A 23,415-nucleotide genomic window follows, 5' to 3' on the forward strand; every position below is an offset into this window, starting at 1 on the left:
CAACACAGAGAGATATCTTACATCTAACAATACTAGTCAAAGATTTAAAGGCACACAGACATTCAGAAACACAAACAGTTGCAAGCCTCTTCTAAACCTGCAGAGGTTTGAAGGCACATGGGGGCTGCTGGGATGGGGCTTCCCTCCACTGGCCAGCTAGCTGGCAGTGGTGAGGAGCCTGAAGAACCAGGGGATCCCCTGTTGGGACCTAGAGTCTGGCAAGCCTAGAGTGGATTGGAGCTACCTATATGCAGATTATCTTTAAAAGGGAGATGGAGATCCAGATATTCCTCCCATCCCCTAACAGATCGGTACTGCTACTGTCTTGGTACTTACATGTTGCAAGTGGGTGCTGGATGATTAAAAAACAATCCTGGCTTCTTCATTCCCTGGAGACTCAGCTAGAGCACTGAAAATCTGGATAGACAGTAAAGATATTAGTCAAGTTTCTACCTGTCTCACCACTGGGAAACCAGAATTTTATTAATATTTGTACCAATATACAATGAGATTCCCTGAATTAAAAAAGCATTTTATACTTCCTTGCTGGAAACTGCTTAAGAAAGAAATGGTAGTCAAATACTGGAATAGACAAAAATTGTTTCTCCATGAGTACATTTGATGCATGAAAATGTCCAGTAGATAGGTATAAACTAAGGGAAATTGTGGTATTTGAAACTCAGCAGCATCCTTGTGAGAATCTGGAAATAAGATAATCTGTTACTTTTATATTGTGAGATTCAGTAATAAAGAATGGCAACAAGCTTTGTATTTTTTTTTAAGGGACGGTGTTTAAAATTCAGGAGGATATCTTTTAGGCCTAGATGGAGTAAACTGTATTCCTTGTACAGGATAGAGGCATATGATTTCTTTTAAATGTTTTTGTTATATCTGCATTGACATTTTTTTCGCATAAACTGCACTGGTTACCGGTTGAGTACCAGATCTGTTTCAGGGTTTTAGTATTGATATTCAAAGCCTTACACGGCCCAGGACGAACATACCTGCGAGACCGCCTCTCTCCATATGAGCCCCGAAGGACATTGCAATCAGCCAACCAAACCTCCTGGTCATCCCTGGCCCTAAGGACATCTGACTTGCCTTGACTAGGGCCAGGGCCTTTTCAGAATCAGCTCCCAGTGGAGGTGTGGGCCCTGCCGCAGGGGCTGCAAGATGGAGCTGTTCCACCAGGCATTTAGTTAAGGCAGGCAGGTGTCCTCTATTCTGTTGCCTATATACCATCGGCTGCCCCCCCACACACAGTGATATATCATCTGAATCTATATATTTGGGCCACTGAATGATTACACCTAAAGTTACACTATGTGCCACTCGCCTCTGCTATTTAATGTTGTTGTAATGCTGTTGTTTTAAATTGTATTTATTGCTTTTATTGCTTTTATTGTATGTGATTGATTTTTATCTGAATGTGATCCTCCCTGAGCCTGTCTAGGAAAGAGCGGAATACAAGTGAACCAAATAAATAAATAAATGTGAATGTATCAAAGATGCAGATGGGATGGGGGTAGGGAGTTCATGGGGGTGGAAGATGTCTTAGTTTGGCCTTTTTTGCCCCCCTTCCTGTTGGGAGGTTGAAATTTATGGTTATGGGTTTGGGGGAAGGAGGGTAGGTTCTAGGGTGGGAAAAGATTTCCTGTTGTATTCAAACTGTCTAGACAATAAAATCAGAGAAGAAGAGGAGGAGATTGGGTTTATACTCCACCCTTCACTAGCCAAAGGAGTCTCAGAGCGGCTTACAATCTCCTTTCCCTTCCCCTCCCCACAACAGAAACCCAGTGAGTTCAGTGAGAACTGCTCTTGAGCAGAACAGCCTTGAGAGAACTTGTGGCTGACCCAAAGTCACATCAGCAGGTGTATGTGGAGAAGTGGAGAATCAAACCCAGTTCTCCCAGATAAGAGTCCGCGCACTTAACCACTACACCAGACTGGCTCTCAAGAGAGCACTATACATCTTCTGTTTTGTATTTGTTTTATCCCCATGTGTATTTTGTGTCTGATTTGCTTTTGTGTATTTGTATTGAGGTCTTTCTGATTATAAATGAATTTATTCCTATTTCAAAAAATGATGCAGATGGCAACATGAAGTTTCTTGAGATTTCTCTCAAGGAGAAAAGTTATGGAGGTGTATGAACAGCCTTAAGTAAAAACCTCAGTCTTGGTTCCTAAGAGAAACTTTATTTGCAAAAGTCTCACACACAACAGCCCAATGGAGCTAAATTCAGTTGGGTACACATTAAAGGTCAACTGCTTTGGTTTTTGATAGCAATGGCACTTGCCAAGATTTTAACATCCTGCAGGCCTCTGATACCTTCCTCTAAAAACACAAATACATCTAAATACTAGAAACACAAGGACTAAGGCCTTTGTGTGATTGTAATGCATACACAATTGGGCAATAAATCAATAGTTAGATGCTTTTCCTATTAAATTGCTTGCTGTATACAGCATTATTTCCCCAGCAGTAGGAATCACAAGTACTTATTGCTCTCAAATTTGCTGTCAGTTGATAATATATTAACTAATATTTTCCCAGCTAACTGCAATCTTTGGAGAAAAGATATTTGAGAACCTGGAAAGAGATAACAAAATAAAACATCAAACAATATGGATATATGTTATACTTGCAAATTAAATCTTTATGGTTTATATTCAGTGTGCTTTGTATGCAGAGAATGAGAGAGTTATCATGTCCTTTGCTATTCGTGCTTATTATTACCCATCAGTTGTAACTGGCTATTGAATTCACTAACATGAGCAACTCAAATGGAACATGGATCTGACAGGCAGAAGAGAAGAAATATTTCTTCTCTTGAAATATCAGTGCATCATGTAAGCATGAAAGGAGTGGTTTGAGGGGAATGAATTATGCCAGGCTGTAGGAAGAATGGCATTTGTGCAATATGCCAACTTGTATTATAGCTCAAAATTGAAAAGTGGGGAAATTAAGTGTATGCTCTACTACATACATATGGGCAATCTGCATTACTTTGCTTCTTATGAGTCGTGCAGTGTAGTGGTTAGAATGTTGGACTAAGGCTGGGGAGGGATCAAATCAGCCATGAAATAAAGGTTACCCTCAGCTGGCAACCAGCAGGAGATTTATCAGGCTTGGGAGGGGGGGGGGGGAATGTAGAAATAGTGTTGCACAATGCTATAGTGTCACTTCTGGTGGAAATTCCAACAAAACTGTTTTTTACTCCATAGTTTTACCATAGAGGTGTGTTGGCGATGTCACTTCCTGTGTGGGTTTGCGGGATGGCCAAAAGTGGCATTGCACAATGTCATTTTTCCCTCTCCATTTTCTCCTGCTGCTCATTCAATTAATGACAGGAGACTGGAAAGGATCAGTAGGAGCCCTCCCACTGGAAATGGTTTAGTGCCATTGTAAGTTCCAGGCTTTGGGTTTTCTCCTGAGATACTCAGCTCTAGGGTCCACACTCAAGTCCAGCAAATCAGGCAAAATACTTTTATTATCAATGAGAAGGCAAGATGGCCTGGATTAGCAATAATTAACTAGGCAAAAGAACTTGAGCAGAAGCAATAAAATCACCAAGACTTACTCAAACTCTTCCTGCTCAAAAGATGCATGGTAGATTTCCTCAACCATTAGTTGTCAGGAAGGGGAAATTAGAATCAAGAGACAGAAACGAAATTGGAAATTACCAGTCCATACATATAGGCAGAGGGTGAGCAGTAAATTATCATAGCTTTACTCTAATTGGCCCTCTCCCCCCCTCCCTCAGCCTCCTCTTGCTATATGTAATGGTTGAGGAAATTCTGTTTCATTGTATCTGAAGAAGTGTGTATGCACACAAAAGCTAACCCCTTAAGTTAAACTTTGTTGGTCTTAAAGGTGCCACTGGACTCAAACTTTGTTCGGCTACTTCAGACCAACACAGATACCCATCTGAATCACCCTGCCACAAATTATGTTAGTCTTTAAGATCCTACTGAACTCTTACATAGCTACCCATCTTGATCTATTATTATAGGATGCTGTGAGGATAAACTAGACGAGAGAGAACATCATATATGCTGCCCTGAATTCCTTGAAGAAATAGTGGGATAAAAAGTTAACATTTAGATATTTTGTCAGTAAGCTCCAGAGCAGACACTTACAGAGCCATTCTAAGCAGAGTTGCATACTTTTAACTCTTAAAATCGATGAACTGAGAAGAGGGTATGTCTGCATAGGATGGCACTGTTGAAGTCTGAATGTTCAACACATGTTTATCTACTCAAAGATATTAATAGCAAGAGTAACATAAATATTATTAGGTTGTAAATTCAGATTCATAAAAGCATGCAGTTCCTAAAATATGGGAATGCCACTACATACGCTCACAGAGCTGCTGAGATCCTGGAATTTAATTATATCAATTACTTTACCTCGTTACCAAAAACAATGAAACAATATTATTATGAATATGATATCTGAAGTATTGTAAAGTCTTCAGGAAAGTGCTTCTGTACCAGAGGCTATATTACCACATGTATTTTCATTTTTGTAGTAAAGTGTATTATTTGGACTGAAACAGGCTTAGATCCAGCACATCATTTCCATGCATTCTCTGCCCCCACCCCCAAACCCCCCCCCAACAATTCAGGGAGGCGAACATTTCAGTCTGCAGTGGGAGGAGAAGTATGAGAAAGTACTCCTTCACGTGTGAAAATCCTCCTGCCCCAAAAACACAGCTCATAAGAACATAAAAATCCAATCCATGGTCCATCTAGTCCAGCATCCTGTCTCACACAGTGGGCTACCAGTTCCTCTAGAGGGCCAACAACAAGGCATAGAGACTAAGACTTTCCCCCTTATGTTGTCTCATGGCTCTGCAATTCCGAGGTTTAGTGCCTCTAAATGTGGAGGTCCCCTCAGTCACCGTGGCTCGTAGCCATTGATAGACTTATCCTCCATGAATCTATCTAATTCCCTGTTAAAACTGGTTATTTCTGTGGGCATCACTACACCCACTGGCAGTGAATTCCACATTTTAATCAGTCTCTGTGTAAAGTAGTTATTTCTTTTTGTCCTGAACTTTGTGCCCATCAGCTTCATTGGATGCCCTCAGATTCTAGTATTTTGGGAGAGGGAGAAAAATGTCCCTTTGTCAACTCTCTCCACTCCATGCATAATTTTATAAACCGCTATAATTTCCCCCCTTAGTTGCCTCTTTTCTAAACTGAAAAGTCCCAGACTCATTAGCCTTTCCTCATAGAATCTCTGCAAGGGTGAGGGGGGACAAATAGGATGGTCAGCCCCAGGAGGCTAATGGACTCAAAGTGCTTCCTGATGTCTCTCAGGGATTTTCTATGCAGTAAGGTTGGCTCTCCTGTTGCTGCTCTATTTTACCTGTGGAATATCAAGATGACCTAGGCTGTGGATATGATTGCCCCTGAGTACCCTCTCACTTTCTATGGAGTCCATAATTCCCATTAGTTTACAGAGGAGTTTCAGATGATGAAACAGTTGGGCAGATGGTTAGCATGGAAATGGAGAAAAACTCTACAGGAATTCTTACTTTATGGCAATGATGACAGCAAACTGAGCTCGCTTTTCTGCCACCATTGTGTCTGCATCAAGCAGAGCTTTTCCAGGTTGTAAAGGGGCTTTATCTGAAGCCCCAAAGGAAGTTGACTCAGAAAACATACAAGGTTGCTGTGATTCCTTTGTAATGCATTTTGCAGATATAATTTCTCGCATCTCTCATGACTTACACATCATAGTTGGACCAGTTCAGTCCCTGGATGTTATTGAAGCAGTCTGGTCTTAGCTGTATGAATGACTTTCAGTTTGTGAGGCTTGATGTGGTGAGACTTGATGAAGTGAGGCTTCAAAGTGTGCATCCCACCACATCGAATCTTGAAATTTCAGGTTACAGAAACATTTTGGAAAAACCTTTATAAAATCCTTATTACCTGATCTCCAAAATATCAAACCTACAGAAAGTCTAAATGGCTGATTACAGACTGGCACTTTGGGTCGACTCAGAGATGCCTCTGAAGTCGATTCCAAAAACCCATCCAGATGGCAACATCTGCCGCCCGCCCCTGTCCCACACTTACCCCCTCCACTCCAACCACCTCAAAAAGGCACCACTAGGAAAGTGGTCCCTTTTCGCTGGGGAGGCTCCGAGGTGGTGCCCGGCCGTCTGGAAGGCTGGAGGGCACCTTATGAGTGCCCAGGGAGCTGCGAGCGGGATGTGTGAGCATTCCAGATGCTCCCCGGCCACCCAAGGCCTGCTCCTTCTTCCAGCACCATCCGGAAGCTCCAGGGCGCTCTTCTTCCGGCCAGCTTTCTTCTGGGGGCGGCTACAAGCTATTTTACATTCTTTCCAAGTGTAAAAAGGGAAAGCAAAATGATAATGAAAAGTACTTCCAGTTTTGAAAACAGTTGCTGATCAGACATAAATAGATAAGAAAGCTCTGTGACCCTTTTCAGCTAAATGCAGAATATTTTGCTTATTAACACTATCAATTACTATTGCAGCTGCAATTTTATCACTGCCCTCAGACCTATTGTTAATTGTTAATTCATAAAAGCTCTAATTACTTTTGGGTTCTTTGTGCATGCCTCTATTATTATGCCTGAAAAAATTCCCATGGGATGGCTCCCTGGCTGGACTTCACTCTTTGGGAGCAAGAGCAACAATGAACTTTGTTTGCTACAGCTGTGCAGAGGCTTTAGCCCCAAAATGTAACATCCCAGCCATTTCCATCCCATTAAAAAGGATGCTGCTCTCATTTGCGGAGAGATAGCCAGGAGTGCTATGTAATCATATGAACCTACAGTTGATCTGTCATTGGGGAAGGGCTCTGAATCATTGGCTGAGTGTAAACTTTGCATGCAGAATATTCCATATTTAATCCCTGCATCCCCATTTTAAAAGATCTCAGACAGCCAGTGCTAAGGATGAATTCCTAGAGTCCCTACCTAGGGTTGCCAGGGCTGATGATCATGCTGGCAGGGCAGGGGAAGGGACTTTCTGAAAGTGGGGGCAGAGCATTGCAATAAACTGATGTCACATGGCAGTGATGTCATTACATCAGCAATGCTCTGCTTTTTTGGCAAAACTCTATGGCAAAATTGCCCTCAAACCATAGAGTTTTGCTCAGAAAACAGAGTGTCACTGCGCAATGTTGCCAGTGTGATGATTTCACATTCACATGACATCAGCACGTTGCATTTGAGGGTGAGAATTTTCCCCACCTGCCAACAAGCCAGTGGCGGGCAGGAACCTGAAAAACTGGGGAGGAGGGTCCAACTGGGGAATGGCATCTCCATCACTACGAGCCACAGAAGACAATACAGAACCAAATGAATCCATGGTTTGGTTCAGTATAAGGCAGATTCTTAGATATGTTTACCACCCCCCATCCACTGAGGGACCATGACAACTAGATAGATATTTCTGGAGGGCTGTGGAATTTAGAGACTGACTGATCATTTACAAGTGAAGAAGTAATTTTCCCTCAGGTCAGTTTCAGTGCTCCTGGTATATGTGTTTACATTTGTCTTCCTTTGCTCTGCAAGCACTTTTCTGGTTTGCAAATGCTGTTTCTCTGTGCCTTAGTCCAGGATCTGGATTGCATGGATGCAGGGCAGAAGGACTAGTGGTCAAGCAGACTAGCTAAAGTAAAGAACTGGATTGAGCAGACCTCCATGATTTGATACATCAAGCCACACAAGCTCACCAGCTGTGTATCACTGCATGCCAAGCGCTCAAGGCCTAGAATTGCAGAGAGAGAGAGACTGGCAGACATCTGCGAGACCACAGAACTCCATCAGGAGATGCTGCTCAGAAGAGCATAAAGCTCTCCAGGGCCCATATGGGGAGATGCAGACCCGCAGGTATGATGGCCCCAGGCCACATAGGGCTTTAAAGGTCAAAACCATTTAAGCAAATATATATAATTAACACTAAGATTGACTGCTAGAGTAAAATTTACTACTCCAAAAATAGTGAGGAGGGAAATTTCTTCAGCTTGATTCAGAACAAGGCTTACCCAATATATTTCCCCAAAATTGGAAAATAGCTCATCTTTTTCTAGTCTTAGTTCTGAAATTTATAAAACCTGTCACAATAGGGTTATCAGGTCCAAGTTGGGAAATACCTGGAGATTTTGGGGGTGGAGCCTGAGGAGGGCGGAGTTTGGGGAGGGACTTCAATGAGGTATAATACCAGAGGGTCCACCTTCCAAAGTAGCCATTTTCTCCAAGTGAACTGATCTATGTCACCCAGAGTTGAGTTGTAGTCTCCAGCCACCACTTGGAGGCTGGCAACCATATCTTAGTGGGATCTTCAGGAATGTGACACTCTTTGACTATTTTTTCCTATTTCCTGTGACACCCCTTTCCAATGCCCTGGTGAGCCTTTTCCCACTGGCCCCTTCACTTCTTCTGTAATTTTCATGAAGAGGTGTTAGAAATGGTGACCAGGAGATCTCTGTCAGGCTTCGATAACCTCAGTGGCACATGGAATACTGAAGTGGCAGTCCTCCCCCCCGCCGCCCAGGCAGCAGTGCTCACAATAGCATTCCAGATGCAAGACACCCTTGGGGACATGCAGATTCTGGACATTTAGCATCCTTCCTGAATATTTAGGCCTCCTGGAACCGTACATATCCTGGAATCCTTTGCTCACTTGTACATGTTCGGAAGTTCACTGTATATTCACAGTAAGAAAAAAAAACTTATTTGGGCTTCTTGGTGTTCAGTTCACAATGAAGTGAAGCATTATAAATGGGGAGGGGGGGTTGTATTTTGAACCTGATACATGTGAACTGCAGCAATGTTGTCTTGAGGTGTTTCAAGGAGGCCAGTAGTAAAGAGCATATTAACTAGGCTCCTTGCCAAATGTGTGTCATGGTAGCCTTGTGCCCAGTTTTTGGTCCATTACAGGGCTTAGCCATAGAGCTCTGACTGAACATGGTGCAAGCTTCTCAGAAGTTCAAACCAAAGTTACCTTTTCTGAATGTGTAAGATACGCCAGACTTTACAAGGGCAACAACGAAACATGCAGTGCATTTATGGTCAGATGCTTATAAATCTCATAAATATCAAAGCTCTGAGCTGGAGAAAAACAAATATTTGTGGGAAAGATACTCTCACATCTCTTCAGTGCTGGAAAGCAAGTACAACAAACCATGTTTGTGTGGCATGGATAAAATACAAGCAGTTATAGAGCCTATGTTCAAACTGGGTACAAACATTTTACCATGGAGCCAGAAAAAATCGATTTTATATTTTTTCAGAAGTAAAGATTACGAGCACCCCCACTGTGTCTCTTGTATTTGTATTCATCTTTTTTTTTCCATCAGAGGAGTTCACCATAATGGAAGAAATAGAAATAAAGACTGAGTGTGTGTGTGCACACATGCATACAATTTTAATAGTGAATAGGGAGCACTTGCTAGGAAAGGTCTCACTCTTGATTTGCAGTGTCCCTCCCCCCTTTCCCAGAATTAGGTTTCTTGATTGGTCTCTGCCATAAAATAAACAGAATGCTTTCCCCCTCCCTGCTTGTTTAGTCCACACCCTCCTGCCATAAATGTACTTGCCCTTCTGACTGACCTCTGAGCCCACCAAGGTCAAGGTTGTTCCAGCAAGCACAGTAGCAATGATTCTGCTTACCTAACAGTGTTTCTTTTCCTGATCTTGTATAAGCTGTCTGGTGCCAGAAGGGGGCTGCCATTTATTTTGCTTTCTGTTTTTAATTTACTTAGTGATGCAAAAATTGATCCCCCTGGAAGTCTCTGGCCTCTGTTATATTCACACCTACTGGCTTAATTAAAAACCCCAACTACTGCTACTTCTGAGCTATTTCATTATACAAATCAATTCTCTGCACTTTCATTTCTTCCTCCCCATCTCCCCCCTGGCTTCTCTTTTCTTGGGCTTTAGTGTTTGGGATTATGGGGAACTTTCCTATCTGCTATGGGCTGCCTTTTAAATGCTTCCATGTGTATTTGCATACTGCAAGCAACAACAAAATGGGAACACTTAAAATGGGTTGACTATGAGTGCCAAAGAAACATTTTTATGTATTTTAGCTAGAAACTGCATGACTCTCTAGAGCTTTAGCACACATTAGAGAAAGTATATGCTTTGCAGAAGAGGGAATGCTACTTGATGAGAACCGTTTCAATGAATTGCTACACAAAATTCATAATTTCTTCTGACTTCTTAAAAATGCTTTACTAGCTAGTCCCCCAGAAACTTGGTGTACCTTTAAAGTAGGCAAATCCATGAGGGGAAAAGACTGTCTTCTCCTATAATATAGTGTATATGCTGACTCCTCATCTGTCTTCTCACATACTGTGTCCTGCAATTGGTGCTCAGACAGCACTGTACCAGAAGGGACCCTTGATCACAGCAACAAAGGTCAGCAGGCGTCCCCCATCACATAAATTCCAGGGTTATAAGCCTCCTTGGATAAGTAGCAAAGTTGACATAGGGTACAATTGTGCTCATGCTATAGGCAGAGCTTGAACTGTCAGATCTGCAAACCCGGAGCTACCAATATATCCATACTATGTGTCTCAGCTCAGAATCTTATACTATTAAACTAGATTTAAAAAAAAAACACTTTGGACCTCAATACTTGGGGGGGGGGAATTTCCTGATCACCGCATTTCTTTTTCATATCTGAAGCACAGTAAACCCTCTTTTGGAGCTGTGATGCACACATAGTATTACAAAGCATAGAAAAACTGGAATGCATCCCAAAAGAATATTAATACAGATTTTGCAATTTTGGGGTTTGGAATGGATTTTAACACAGGACTTTTTTTTAAGCAGGAAAGTGTGGCCTAATATGCAAATGAGTCCCTGCTGGACTATGAGAGCCGGTTTGGTGTAGTGGTTAAGTGTGTGGACTCTTATCTGGGAGAACTGGGTTTGTTTCCTTGCTCCTCCACTTGCAGCTGCTGGAATGGCCTAGGGTTAGCCATAGCTTTCGTAGGAGTTGTCCTTGAAAGGGGAGCTGCTGTAAGAGCCCTCTCAGCCCCACCCACCTCACAGGGTGTCTGTTGTGGGGGAGAAGATATAGGAGATTGTAAGCCACTCTGAGTCTCTGATTCAGAGAGAAGGGCGGGGTATAAATCTGCAGTCTTCTATTTCTACAAAAAAGTGCTGTGTGAAACAACGGTGATGTCAAGGGGTGTGTCCTAATATGCAAATGAGTATGTTGCACTTTTTCTACGAAAAAAGCCCTATCTGTACACTTTAGCAGGGCTGCCAGGACTGTGTTGGAAAATATCTGGAGAATTTGGGGGTGGATTCAGGAGAGGACGGGGTTTGGGGAGGGATCTCTGCCAGCTGGAGATCAGTTGTAAAAGTGTGAGATCTCTAGACCCCATCTGGAGGCTGGCAACCCTAATCCTTGTCGTAATTGTGTGGCTGCACTGGGAGACTGCAACTAGTGGGAGAGAAAAGGCTGCAGAGGTCAAGATGTTGTAAATATCACCAATTCTATATAAAAAAAACTTGCACAGAACTCTCCTTCTCCCCTATTGTGACCCTGATCTCATGGGAGGAGGTGCTGCAGCTGCTTTTTGCAACTAAACTGCCCAACTGGGAATCCAATTGCAGATCCATAACAGCACATGTAGTGAGGTCATGACACTTGGAGGTGGTCGTTTGTGACATATGTATTCCATACGCTCTCATTTTAGTCCTTCTCAGTATCATCTGCTGAAACTTAAAGCTTACTGTGACTGGATTTCAAGCCTTCTTGACCACAGAGAGAAGCCTAAAAATATAACTTCTGCTCACCATAGAGGCCTGAAATTCAAACAGTAATGATTGGTAGGTCATTTTTATAATGATTTTAAGAAAATATTCAGATTTGTTGGGGCAGTGTCTTGTTTGGCGTTATCCTGGAGACAGAGAAAAGGATGTCTATATAACTAATGTGGTATCTCTGACAGTATAATGCAAAAAGCGAATATTGATTTCAAATGCTTTGCAGTACAGTTTTGCTAAAGTGTGTGCTTCTACCTTCTGTCTGGACTGGTTCACTTTTTTATTTATGGTGTACATTTCCCCAGGGGTTTTTTTTGTGTGTGTGTGTAGAAAAAGCCCAGCAGAAACTCGTTTGCATATTAGGCCACCACCACCCTACCCCGATGCTAAGCCAGCCAGAATTGTGTTCCCGTGCATTCCTGGATGTTTAAAGATTCTAGTTCATGGCTACTTTTCTTCCACACTTTCAGTGCTATCCTAAGAATACTTTCCTGGGTATAAGTCCAACTGAAGAGACCTGAGTAGGAGTCTGAGTAAACCTTTTTAGGATTGTTCTCTTTATGTGTTTGCTGGGGAAAAGGCACAGTGCTGTAATACAAGTGTTTCCCATAGCAAGTGTAACAAGTAGCACCATCAAAGAGCGATGGTTTTCCATATAGCTATCAACCTGAGTTAGGCCATGAGCTGAAGTTTGTTTGAAGTAATCATGAGAACATTTGCAAACAAAGAGGGAGAGAGAATATGTAACAAAGAGAAAATGTGTATGGTTGCAAGAATTAAGTAGAGAAGAGTTCTTAAATCACTAACTAGTTGGAAAGGGTTGGCAAGAGCTGGATGGATCAAGAAGAACTGGTGTGTTCATAGCAATAGTCTGGTTTTTTCCAAGAAAGGTCTCGCCTCTTCTTTGGGAACCTTGTTAAGTTGCAGTGCTGAAAACTACTTCCAGGTGCATCATTTGAAACTGCTGCTGCCAAGAACAAAATGTCTTAGATGGTTGGATTCCTTTGCAGCGACAGAAGTTCAGAACATGTTATATATCCCATTTTATAATAATTCCTTTGGGGAGAGGAGGGATCTCAGAATGAGAATATTATAAATGAGAGCTGCATACCTGGCAGGAGGACAATATATTACCCCTTACATTTTAGAAGAACCTTTGAACCTCCTGCAGTTTTAAAACTCCTGAATGGCCAAAGGAAAAAGGGTAGTGAGGTTTAGCAGGAGACAATGCACCACTCTTGACTGTGCTGAAATCCAGCCCCATAGTTTCCTGCTAAATAATGAGGCGTGCTTCTGCAATCACTTGAATTGCAAACTCTACAAAATCACTTTGGATATTTTTGCCCCCTTTAAATCTCATGCATTTTAAGCAAAGAAGATGGCTTCTGCATCTGCATTTCATATATCCCTTGATTAGATCTTGTCAGGCTGTCTTTAAATGCTATCTAAGTTTGGGAGTTTCACTGCAGCCTGTAATTAAAGGAAGAGCTTGTTCAGATACCTTGCCTGATTCCTCATCCCCTTCAACATCTTCCCAAGACTGCCTGGTGCACTGCAAGACGGATGGAGGCTCCGCATGTGCACCAACTTTCTCACTGACTAAACCTACAGTGGCAGTGATGTCATTCATTAGTGCTGCCACCTTAAATTTCCCCACAGAAACCTAGCAAAGCTTCCTCCCCCCCCCACCCCCCCCCCCCGGGAGAAATCAAGTAGCTTCAATGGAGGGACTGTTGTTGAGGGAACAGCAAATACTGAATACCATTTTGTGCCTCCCATGACCCCAGTCCCTGTGTCAGGACTATCACATGAAGAGCATACCCTAAATAGGAAGAACACATGAATCCTGAGGTAAAAAGGGATTGTTTGAGTGTTGCATACCCAGGCCCATTCCCAGGGAAGGAAAGATGGGATGGAGAAAGATACTTAACCATTAAATAACGTTATTATCCTATCCAAGATACATAATAGAAGGATAGGGAGAAAGATATAGTACAGGACCACAAGACTGAAAAAAAATACTGTATTAATTTCTATGTACCAATTCATTAAAAATGATTTACTTTTGTTCAATTCTAGTGTTCTGTTGTATTATTTTAAGCTGAATACTCAATTATAGTTACTTTTAAACGAAATTGTTTTCTTCCCACATTTCTCTAGAAAAACCAACCTAAAGAGAAGGGATAGGCAATGGGTTGCTCAAGAAGGGGTGCAAAACTGCAATGGGATAAAGGGGGAAGAGTCTTGATAGGAAGAGAGTAATCCCTAGCCAGGTGAGGGATGCTGTAGGAGAGCCAGATGACAGTAGGACAAAACAATTGAGAATGGAAAATGAAAAAGCTAAGAGATACGAGTGGCTATAAAGATGTAGAGAGCTACATCCAATGAGGAAGTTGAATGGGAGAAAGAAAAACATACCCTACCTGTTGTGGCAATCATACACAAAAGTTCCACCTCTCCAACAGGGCTCTGAACCAAACCCTGTGATTTTGACCTCATGCAAATCCAAGCAATTGTCAGCCAATCAGAGCTCATGGAATGCCTCTGTCGCCCTCAATTTGAGAGGAGAACCCCCACCCCTTAGATAGGAAATTTTGGCTCTGCATAAGAGCATCAGCTGAGTCAGGCTTTTATTTGGTTTTTAGAGGTTGGCTTGGGGAAGAAAGTTTGTTTTAGTGAGACAAATAAGAATTCTTTAAGGGCCCTACATTCCTAATTTACATGCACAAATTCTGTGAAGAAGAGCTCTGTGTGATAAAATGGCTGACTTGTAACTGCTGAGATAGCCTGTCTGGAGAAAGGGGAATCAGGCTTTATTTATTTTGAGACTCAGCTATAAAGTGGGGAAAGCTTGTAACCCATGGGAGGTGAAGTTGAGAGCCAGTTTTTCTTTATACATTGAAACAATCCAAATAAAACATTTACTTGTTAAATACTTTATTTTCTGTTAAATGTATTTTGTTCATCTCCATCTGTGTCTTGTCTCTCCAGTCAAATATATATGAAAAATGGCTGCTACTTACCTAATAAATTATTACAGCCTTTGTCTAGCAGGTTCCTAAATAAAAGATCTTTATGGAACATGTAGATCACATAATCCTGACTGTTTAATTCAGGGGTGTCAAACTCATTTGTTATGAGGGCCAGATCTGACATAAATGAGACATTGTTGGGCTGGACCATGCATGTCATAAAGGGTAATGTCAGGTAGCAGAGATATAAACTTTATAAAAGATGCAGATGAACACAAAGATTTCTTTTGAAACTTAAAATAAAATATGCTTAAAAGATTAACACTCCTGCAGTATTTTAACGCTCTCTGATAACTGACACCTCTTGCTCTGAATGGAGACAATAGAGACTTTGCTCTGTAGCTCCTGTGCAATTTAGTAAGCCTGGCAAAGCAAGTTGTAATGCAGAAGGAAGCAGGATAGAGGGAGAAGGAAGCAGATGCAGTGGGGCCTGATAGGAGCCCTATGGGGGCCTGATTCAGTCCCCGGGCTGCATGTTTGGCAGCCCTGTTTTAATCAAAGCTTGTGTGCCCCCTTTAACCTGATTATGGGTTTCTGGGGTTTAAGCATCTATAGGAGAGGCCAGAGTGGGGGACTGGACATTATGCCGTGCAGTGGGCAGTTGCCTCAGAATCCCTCCCCCCTTTCTCACACCCATAGCCACCACACTGTCTTGAAGAAGTCTAAGTGATTTTGTGTTCACAGTGCTGGAAGGTGTGGAGGCAAAACCAGTTCCAGGAGTGGTTGACCTAACATGCCTGTCAGGCACTTGGATTTTCCTGGTTGCAAATATGAGAATAACTGCTATTGTCCAGATTTGGTGCAGAACTAGGATATTCAATGGCATTGGGACAGAAGTATAGGATCTGATGGTCCATTGGTGAAATTTGTGCTGTACTGTGATTGGTATAACTTCAGGATTTAAAACCCTATTGATACAGGTGTCAGGATCCAAGCAGCCATAGGACAGTTCAAACTTGCTATTGTAAAGGAGTATAAGGCAAAAGTATCTAGGTGATACAATGAAGAACATGAGATGTGTCTGGTTGCCAATGACTGAATTCGCCTGAATGGCAGGAATAATTCAGACCTGCTGATAATGACCAGCAGATGGGCTGATGACTCTGTCTGGGCTCTTGATTGAGATAACACTGAATTCTATAATGTGAAGGAGATTCTGAGAACTTTGGTTATTATCTTGCAAACCTGGGTCTTTACTCGTAGCCTTTGATGTGAAGACCTTTACAGGGTCTCACAAAAGATCCTTGATTAATGATTCTCTAGAGTATTCAGTCACACAAGCTACTTCCTCTTGAAAGCGCCTAGAGAAATACGTGTTTAAATTGAGATACCCTGTCTTGAAATCAAAATGGATGGATTCATCTGCTTTTCTAGTTTTGGAAGGCTAAAGGATGTCAGGACTGCAAAAAAAAGCTTGGGTCTGGGCAGAGTAAAGCCCTCCTACTTTTACACACACATGTTAATTAAAACCCATCATTCTTATCGGCCCTATAAAAGAAATCAAAACCAGTTTGCTCTTTTATTTTAAAAGATTTGTGTATATAAAAGGTGTCATGGGAATCCATAAAACTTTACCTTATTTCATTCCATAATAGAGCTGTGTTAGCGGGAATGCTGAAAATTATCATAAACTGCAGGAGTGATAAAACTGGTTTCACATAGGGTGATAGAAGAGAATTAAAACAAGTCCCAGTTTCTTGTTGCAGTCCATGTTGAGTCTTTATGTACTACAAACCTCATCTTTCTTCTTTTATTTTCAGAGAGTGGCTGATGCAGCAGAAAAGTTTCAGAAAGCCCATCGTTGGCAAGACAATATTGGGGTAAGCCTTCAAATCTGTTCCTACTGATTTATAGCTATCATAGGACTGCTTTGCTTCTCTTTCTCTCTGAGTCACAATGAGTTTTATATGCAAGGCTAATGTAAAATGTGTTCAAATTAGGGAAGCCAGCCTCCAGGTGGGACCATGGGAAGCCCTGGAATTACACGTCATCTCCAGACTACAGAGATAAGTTCCTCTGTGTCCTAGCTGCTCCTGGCCAGGATTCGAGTGGGCCATCCCTCCCACCCCCCAGCTGGCGAGCTCGCCTCCCAAGCCTTGGCTGGGGAATGCTCCATTCCATTGCCCACAAAAAGGCCCCCTGCTTACCAGGAGGTTCAAGAGGCCTGCTGAGGGCTGGGAGCCCCCACAGAGCCCGTCCCCAAGTCAAGGAAGAGCAATGGGATTACCCAGCGGCCTGAGTGGGCGAGAAGGAAGCCACAGTGACAGTGGAAAGGAGCTGTGTGGCAAGTGAGCAGGAGCCACCCGCAGAGCCACTGTGGCTTGCACTGCTGCATCTGAATGAAGAGGAGATGACCCGACCCCACAGCAATGCAGAGGCAGATGCCCATACTTCCAGAGCTCTGCCCAAACTTCAGGGCTTAAAAGCAGTGATGGAGCCAAGCAGGGAAGAAACCCCAGGGAGGGGTGGGGTCGGGAGAAGAGAATAAAAGGAGGCCAAAAGGAGGGAGGAGTGGAGTGGAGGCTAACGCTGGTATAAAGGCAATGGAGAAACAGGGGCCTGAAAAGTGTCAAGCCAGGGAGGAGGATCTAGAGGGTGAAGCAACCCAACCCCTTCCCATTTTGAGACCTCCGGCCTGGCAAGAAAAGTGGGCAGGGGCATCCAAGGGTGGCGGCAGTGTCCGGGGAGCCGAGGAACCCTGACACTCTGGAGAAAATGTATGCTTTGGAGGGTTGTCTATGGCAGTGAACCCCCCACAGAAGTCCATGTCCTTCCCAGGCTATATCCCCAAATCACCAGGAGTTTCCCAGCCGGAATCTGGCAATCCTACTCCCCCGATCCCACCGTTGGCCAGCAGGGACCTGGCAACCTAGTACAAATTAAATACATGCTGTTAACTTGTCTGCTTGATTTGTCCTGGACTAGTGGATGGTAACATTCCAGAAACAACGCTGGTCTTAGGGGCAGGTAGATGTATTATTATTTCAGGTTACACCTGTCTCCAAAACATGTATGAATCTACCAGTGTTCTCACTGCTTTCAAAAAGTATGTCAAGCACATGATTCATCATGATCTAAGAAGCTCTGAAAGTATCTCTTAAGGATCTGGATTAAAGTTGCTTAGATACTTTGGGTACTTAAAGTCTCTCCGAAACATGTATGACTCTACCAGTGTTCTCACTGCTTTCAAAAAGTATGTCAAGCACATGATTCATCATGATCTAAGAAGCTCTGAAAGTATCTCTTAAGGATATGGATTAAAGTTGCTTAGATACTTTGGGTACTTAAAGTCTCTCCGAAACATGTATGACTCTACCAGTGTTCTCACTGCTTTCAAAAAGTATGTCAAGCACATGATTCATCATGATCTAAGAAGCTCTGAAAGTATCTCTTAAGGATCTGGATTAAAGTTGCTTAGATACTTTGGGTACTTAAAGTCTCTTGCTTGCTGTTTCCCTCTCTACTTTTCTGTCTCACTACTCTTTAGCAAGCTTCTATATTTTCATTCCCTGCATCCTTTACTTTCTTCCTTTTCTTCCTCTCTGGCCCCATTCCTTCCTTTCTACCTGACTTTTTAAACATAAAATTATTACATTTTTACTCCCATTCTTTTCAACAGATCCTTTCTACCTGATTTTTAAAACAAGCTCTGTCTTTACAAGTTCATACACAGATGCCTGCTTCCTGTCTATCAATCCACAGGAACCTGCCATCCATAATGGAAGTGAATGAAGTAATTTTAAGCTCATTTTTAGTATTGCCTCTGTCTGTCTGCATGCACAGGTAGTAAGAGTAATCAGATGACAGAAGGTGAAGGTCAAATTAGTGGTTAAAGACTGAGATTTCCTTTGAGAGTTTATAACCCCACCATCTTAATAACCAAAGGATTTGTGCGGTCAGAGGGAGCTCTGTAGGCAGCCGTTTTCTAAGTACAGCTGCAAGGAAAGACAGTTCTTACATGCAAAAAGGCAACAGAAGCCAGATGTTTCCATAAGTGTGTATTTTTATATTACTTGACACAACTAATTCCAACTAGTGTTGGTGAAGAAGGAGGGAAAGAGCATCCTAACATAGTGTTAAGCAAATGCTGCTGTTTTAATGATTACATTTGACTTTGTAATTATGGTAGTAATAAAACTCAGCAAGAACCTGTGCTATTTTGTCTGTAAATACATTCAGATTATTATGTCAGAATTAGTAGAAGGGAAGACTCATTTGCATTCAATAAATCCCCCAAGGAACCCTGAACCAGCTAAAGAATTTATTCTAATAAAATGAAGGGGGGGTAGCTTTCTAGCTGTTTTCTTTAGTACTATACAATTTTGTCCACATGAACATTCTCCAAATACCCTGGAAAATCCAATAGAAAAGCTTTGAAGGAACACATTATTAATTGATTTGTCATAAAATATATTGTTATATACTGACCAGTTCCAGACAATAGTGAGGAAGTCTTCATCAATAAATCATCAATAAATGTATTGTTCATGGTCATTGGCCTTCACAATTAAAACATATCTAAAATAAAATTACAAGCAACCAGATTTAAAATTCTAAAATCTCAGAGTGAGGAAGTCTAAAGGGAGTTAGAGTACTTCTACTGAGACCTCAGATTGTCTGAGTTAGATGTCATCTCCAGCCCTTTTCCCAGTTTGTGCTTTGGAATATGTGTGTTAATCTGTAGAGGGATAGAACATGGAAGAACCTTACAGCAGGAAGGTGGACTTGATAAACTTTGGGATCTCTTGACTCTTTCTCATTTGAAGCCTTTCTAATATTGAGGGATTCTCCCATCAACATAATATAAGTCTTGATTTGGCTGCCAATGAACAGAGTCACTGCTAAAAGTATGCTTTTCACTTCATTACTTCTAAAGAATTTTCTTTTGATATGCTTATTCAGAGCTCAAGGGGAGAAAGTTGGAGGGGGCAACAACTGAAGGTCAATATAAAAATCATGAAGGGCTGAAAGATCTCCTCCCCTAGCTATTCACCCATAGCACTGTGCACTTTCCACAGCCTGCTGTTCTTCTTTCTCTCGTGAGGTGCATTCTCTGTTACAGAGGTGACTTGATATTCCCTTTTCTTATTTAGAGGATCAAAGAGCAAGCCCTCTGAGCACTGCTTAAGTCTGTTGTTATAACTTTACACCTGAGTGCATTTGAGACCTGAGACTTGACTGAGGTATCATTCGTGAAAAGACAAAACTGTGAAACACGTGCTGAATGCCAATGTGTACTTCACAGAGGCCTCTTATGGCACAATGGAAAGTTCTATTGAGAAAGGATGGAAAATGAGGCAACATTGGGGCCTGTGGCCACCATATGGAGGCTAGGAGATCATTTTTTTTAATGATCTCAGGTTATTAGAGAAGAGACTCTGTAAAATAGGAGTGGAAGCCAGAGAGACATATGGCCAAATCTTGAAAAAACAAGAGAGAGAGAGAGAATATACTAGGCAGAAAAATATCTAGAGCGGGGGTGGGGGGGCAAACTGCGGCTCGGGAGCCACGTGTGGCTCTTTTACACATATTGTGTGGCTCTTGAAGCCCCCACTGCCCTGTCAGCAGGCTTGAAGAAGACATTTGGGTCTTCAAATCACTTCTCCAAGCCAAGCCAGCCAGCAGCTTGGAGAATGCATTTAAAGTTAAAGTTGCTTTCTTTCCACATCTCTCTCTCCCTCATCCATTTTCCTTCCTCCCTTCCTTCCTTCCTTCCCTCCCTCCCTCCCCCTTCCTGTCTTGCAGCTCTCAAACATCTGACATTTATTCTATGTGGCTCTTATGTTAAGCAAGTTTGGCCACCCCTTGTCTAGAGCTATCAATAGTGAATGATGCTGATGGTATGATTGTACTCTTTCCAAAAACCTGGCTTTTCCTCAAAGTTTTCTCAACATTTGCCTGGTTTCTAGCACTTTTTGCTGCTTGATTATTTATTTTTCATTGCTTCAAATTATATAATTTTTCCGTTCTTAGTATTTATTTTGTCTTTTGCTGTTTTCACTCAATTATTATGTTGTATTTTTATATATTATTTGATAGTCTTTGAGTACAGGTGTTTTCTGTTGGCAGGTAAGCATTGTTTATTAACTTGTGTGCATATATGACTGAAGTGAGAAGGCAGACTGAATGAGTTTCTGCTGTCTAGAGTCTGACATACGCTGAAGCATTCCTGTGTTTGCTTGACGGTGCCCTGCATCCATTTTGCAATCTGTGCTGCTGTGAGCCTAACAAAGGATGATGAGCAGGGATGCAGCAGATGTGTGTTGATTTGTAAGTTAACTGTGTGGTGTCGCAGACTGCATGATTGCTTTACCACAAACTGCACAGAATTTGCTGCCAGAAGCAGGGAGAAAATATTTACTCTAGAGGTTCTCAGGCTTTTGTCACCCATTCACTTTTCACCATTTTACTGTGAACCTGATAGGCCTTTTGTGGTGATATTGACAGTTAAAGCACAGTGTGACATCCTATTTTGTATCATCGTGGGGGAAAATAAACCCTGATATTTTGACTTTAGAATTGGAGCTTTCATAGTGGGAGGAAAGTAGGGCTGATCAAGATTTCTCCGTGCTATTGTTGCTGTTCTCTTTTTAGCAACACAGTGTTGCGTGTGTGCTTTTATGATCAGGCTGCATCACTAGGGTTGCCAATCCCCAGGTGGGGGCAGGGGATCCCCCGGTTTGGAGACACACACACACACCCCGCTTCAGGGTCATTAGAAAGCGGGGGGAGGGGAGGGAAATGTCTGCTGGAAATAGGGGTCCCAACCCTCCCGCCCTGGCGGGGGACCCCAGGATTTCCACCCTCTTCTCCCGCTCCCCCAAAAAATGGAAGCGGGGGGAGAAGGGGGAAACAGCAACCCTACCCCAAGCCATTCCTCAGGAAATGGTGCGGGAGGGAGCCCCTCTCGCTCCTCCTGAGGAGACCCTACCGCCAGGCACAGGCTGTGCCTCGAGCGCAGCACGGCCCGGGCACCTGCTGGCTGGCTCCTCCCCCCCTCCACGCCCTGCTGCGCTCCAAGGCCCCGCCGGCCACAAAGGGCAACCCCCCCTTTCCTTCCCCCCAGGCCAGCCGGAGGGGCGCTCAGGAGCCCGCTGGCCTCTCGATCAAGAAGGCCCCAAAAGGCAAGGAGGGAAGGGGACGGGAGGGAGGGAGCCTTCTCGGTGGGGGCGGGGGAGGCCAACGTGCAGGAGCTCCGGACCGGAGAAAGGCAGCACACAAACACACACGGCCCAGCAGGAGCGCCCCTGCCCAGCGCGCCGCCAAAGAGGCAGTCCCTCTCTCTCTTCCCGAGGAGTCCCTGCCAGTTTGGTGTAGTGGTTAAGTGTGCGGATCTCTTAAGTGTAAGGGTCTCTGTTGTGGGGGAGGAAGGGAAAGGCGATTGTGAGCTGCTTTGAGACTCTTCGGAGCGGAGCGCAGCCAGCCACGGGAGAGGGCGACTCCCGCTTCTCCTCAAGACCAGCCGGAGGGGGGCACTCTGGAGGGCGAACCCAAATGGCAAAGAGGGCAGGGGACGGGAGGGAGGGAGCTGTCGGGGGTGGGGGGAAGGCGAAGGCGTCAGAGCTCGGGAGAAGCGCAGCAGCCCCCGTCCTAGCACGCTCCCAACCCCTTCCCTGGGCAGCCCCCCCTCTTTCCTCCTGAGGAGACCCTACCGCCAGGCAGAGCCTCTTCCTTGCTGGCAGCACGGCTGGCTGGCTGGATCCTGACGCCCCCTCCCCAAGACTCCACCCCGAAGGTCTCCGACGGCCCGCCCTTGAATGTTGCCAAGCCCAGCCAGGCAGGTGATTGGCCCCGCTCCCCTTCGCCCGCTCCCTTCCCTTCCCTCCCTCCCCTGGAAACTAAACAATCTTTTCTGCCTCTTGAAAGACTCTTCCACATATTAAGAACACCTGGATTTTCTTAGTGACCTTCCTTGGGGAGTCCAAAAGAAGGTTTTGTCCGTGGGTGCAAAGTTACCATGATAACACCAAATTCATAAAAAGAAAAACCATATTTAAAATGTAAGGTGATGAATATGGAAAGGGGGGAAAGGGAAGTGAGCAAAATGTTGCTAACTACAAGGCAAATCATAGAGAATTGATCCACGGGTATCTGGGGCTCAGGGGGGGGCTGTTTTTTGAGGTAGAGGCACCAAATTTTCAGTATAGCATCTAGTGCCTCTCCCCAAAATAACCCCCAAGTTTCAAAAAGATTGGACCAGGGGGTCCAATTCTATGGGCCCCCCAAAAAGGTGCCCCTATCCTTCATTATTTCCTATGGAAGGAGGAATTGAAAAAGTGTGCCGTCCCTTTAAATGCGAGGGCCAAAACTCCCTTTGGAGTTCAATTATGTTTGTCACAGCCTTGATCTTGGCTCCACCCCTAATGTCTCCTGGCTCCACCCCCAAAGTCTCCTGGCTCCACCCCCAAAGTCCCCAGATATTTCTTAAATTGGACTTGGCAACCCTAGCTGGAAACTCTATTATTCCCTATGGAGATTTATTCCCATAGAAAATCATGGATAATTGATCTGCGGGTATCTGGGGCTCTGGGGGGGCTGTTTTTTGGGGTAGAGGCACCAAATGTTCAGTATAGCATCTAGTGCCTCTCCCCAAAATACCCCCCAAGTTTCAAAAAG

General features: G+C 43.5%; 1 protein-coding gene across 1 annotated transcript in view; it reads left to right on the top strand.

Annotated features, from left to right (window-relative positions):
- CACNA2D2 (calcium voltage-gated channel auxiliary subunit alpha2delta 2) overlaps positions 1 to 23,415 on the top strand; it is a 1,052,991-nt gene that overhangs the window by 591,504 nt on the left and 438,072 nt on the right. Inside the window, exon 4 of the mRNA XM_060240024.1 lies at positions 16,560 to 16,619. Coding sequence (XP_060096007.1) covers positions 16,560 to 16,619 — 60 coding nt within the window. The remainder of the gene's footprint in view (positions 1 to 16,559; positions 16,620 to 23,415) is intronic.

The sequence above is a fragment of the Heteronotia binoei genome, chromosome 5, assembly GCF_032191835.1.
Source record: "Heteronotia binoei isolate CCM8104 ecotype False Entrance Well chromosome 5, APGP_CSIRO_Hbin_v1, whole genome shotgun sequence".
In the NCBI taxonomy this organism is placed as follows: domain Eukaryota; kingdom Metazoa; phylum Chordata; class Lepidosauria; order Squamata; family Gekkonidae; genus Heteronotia; species Heteronotia binoei.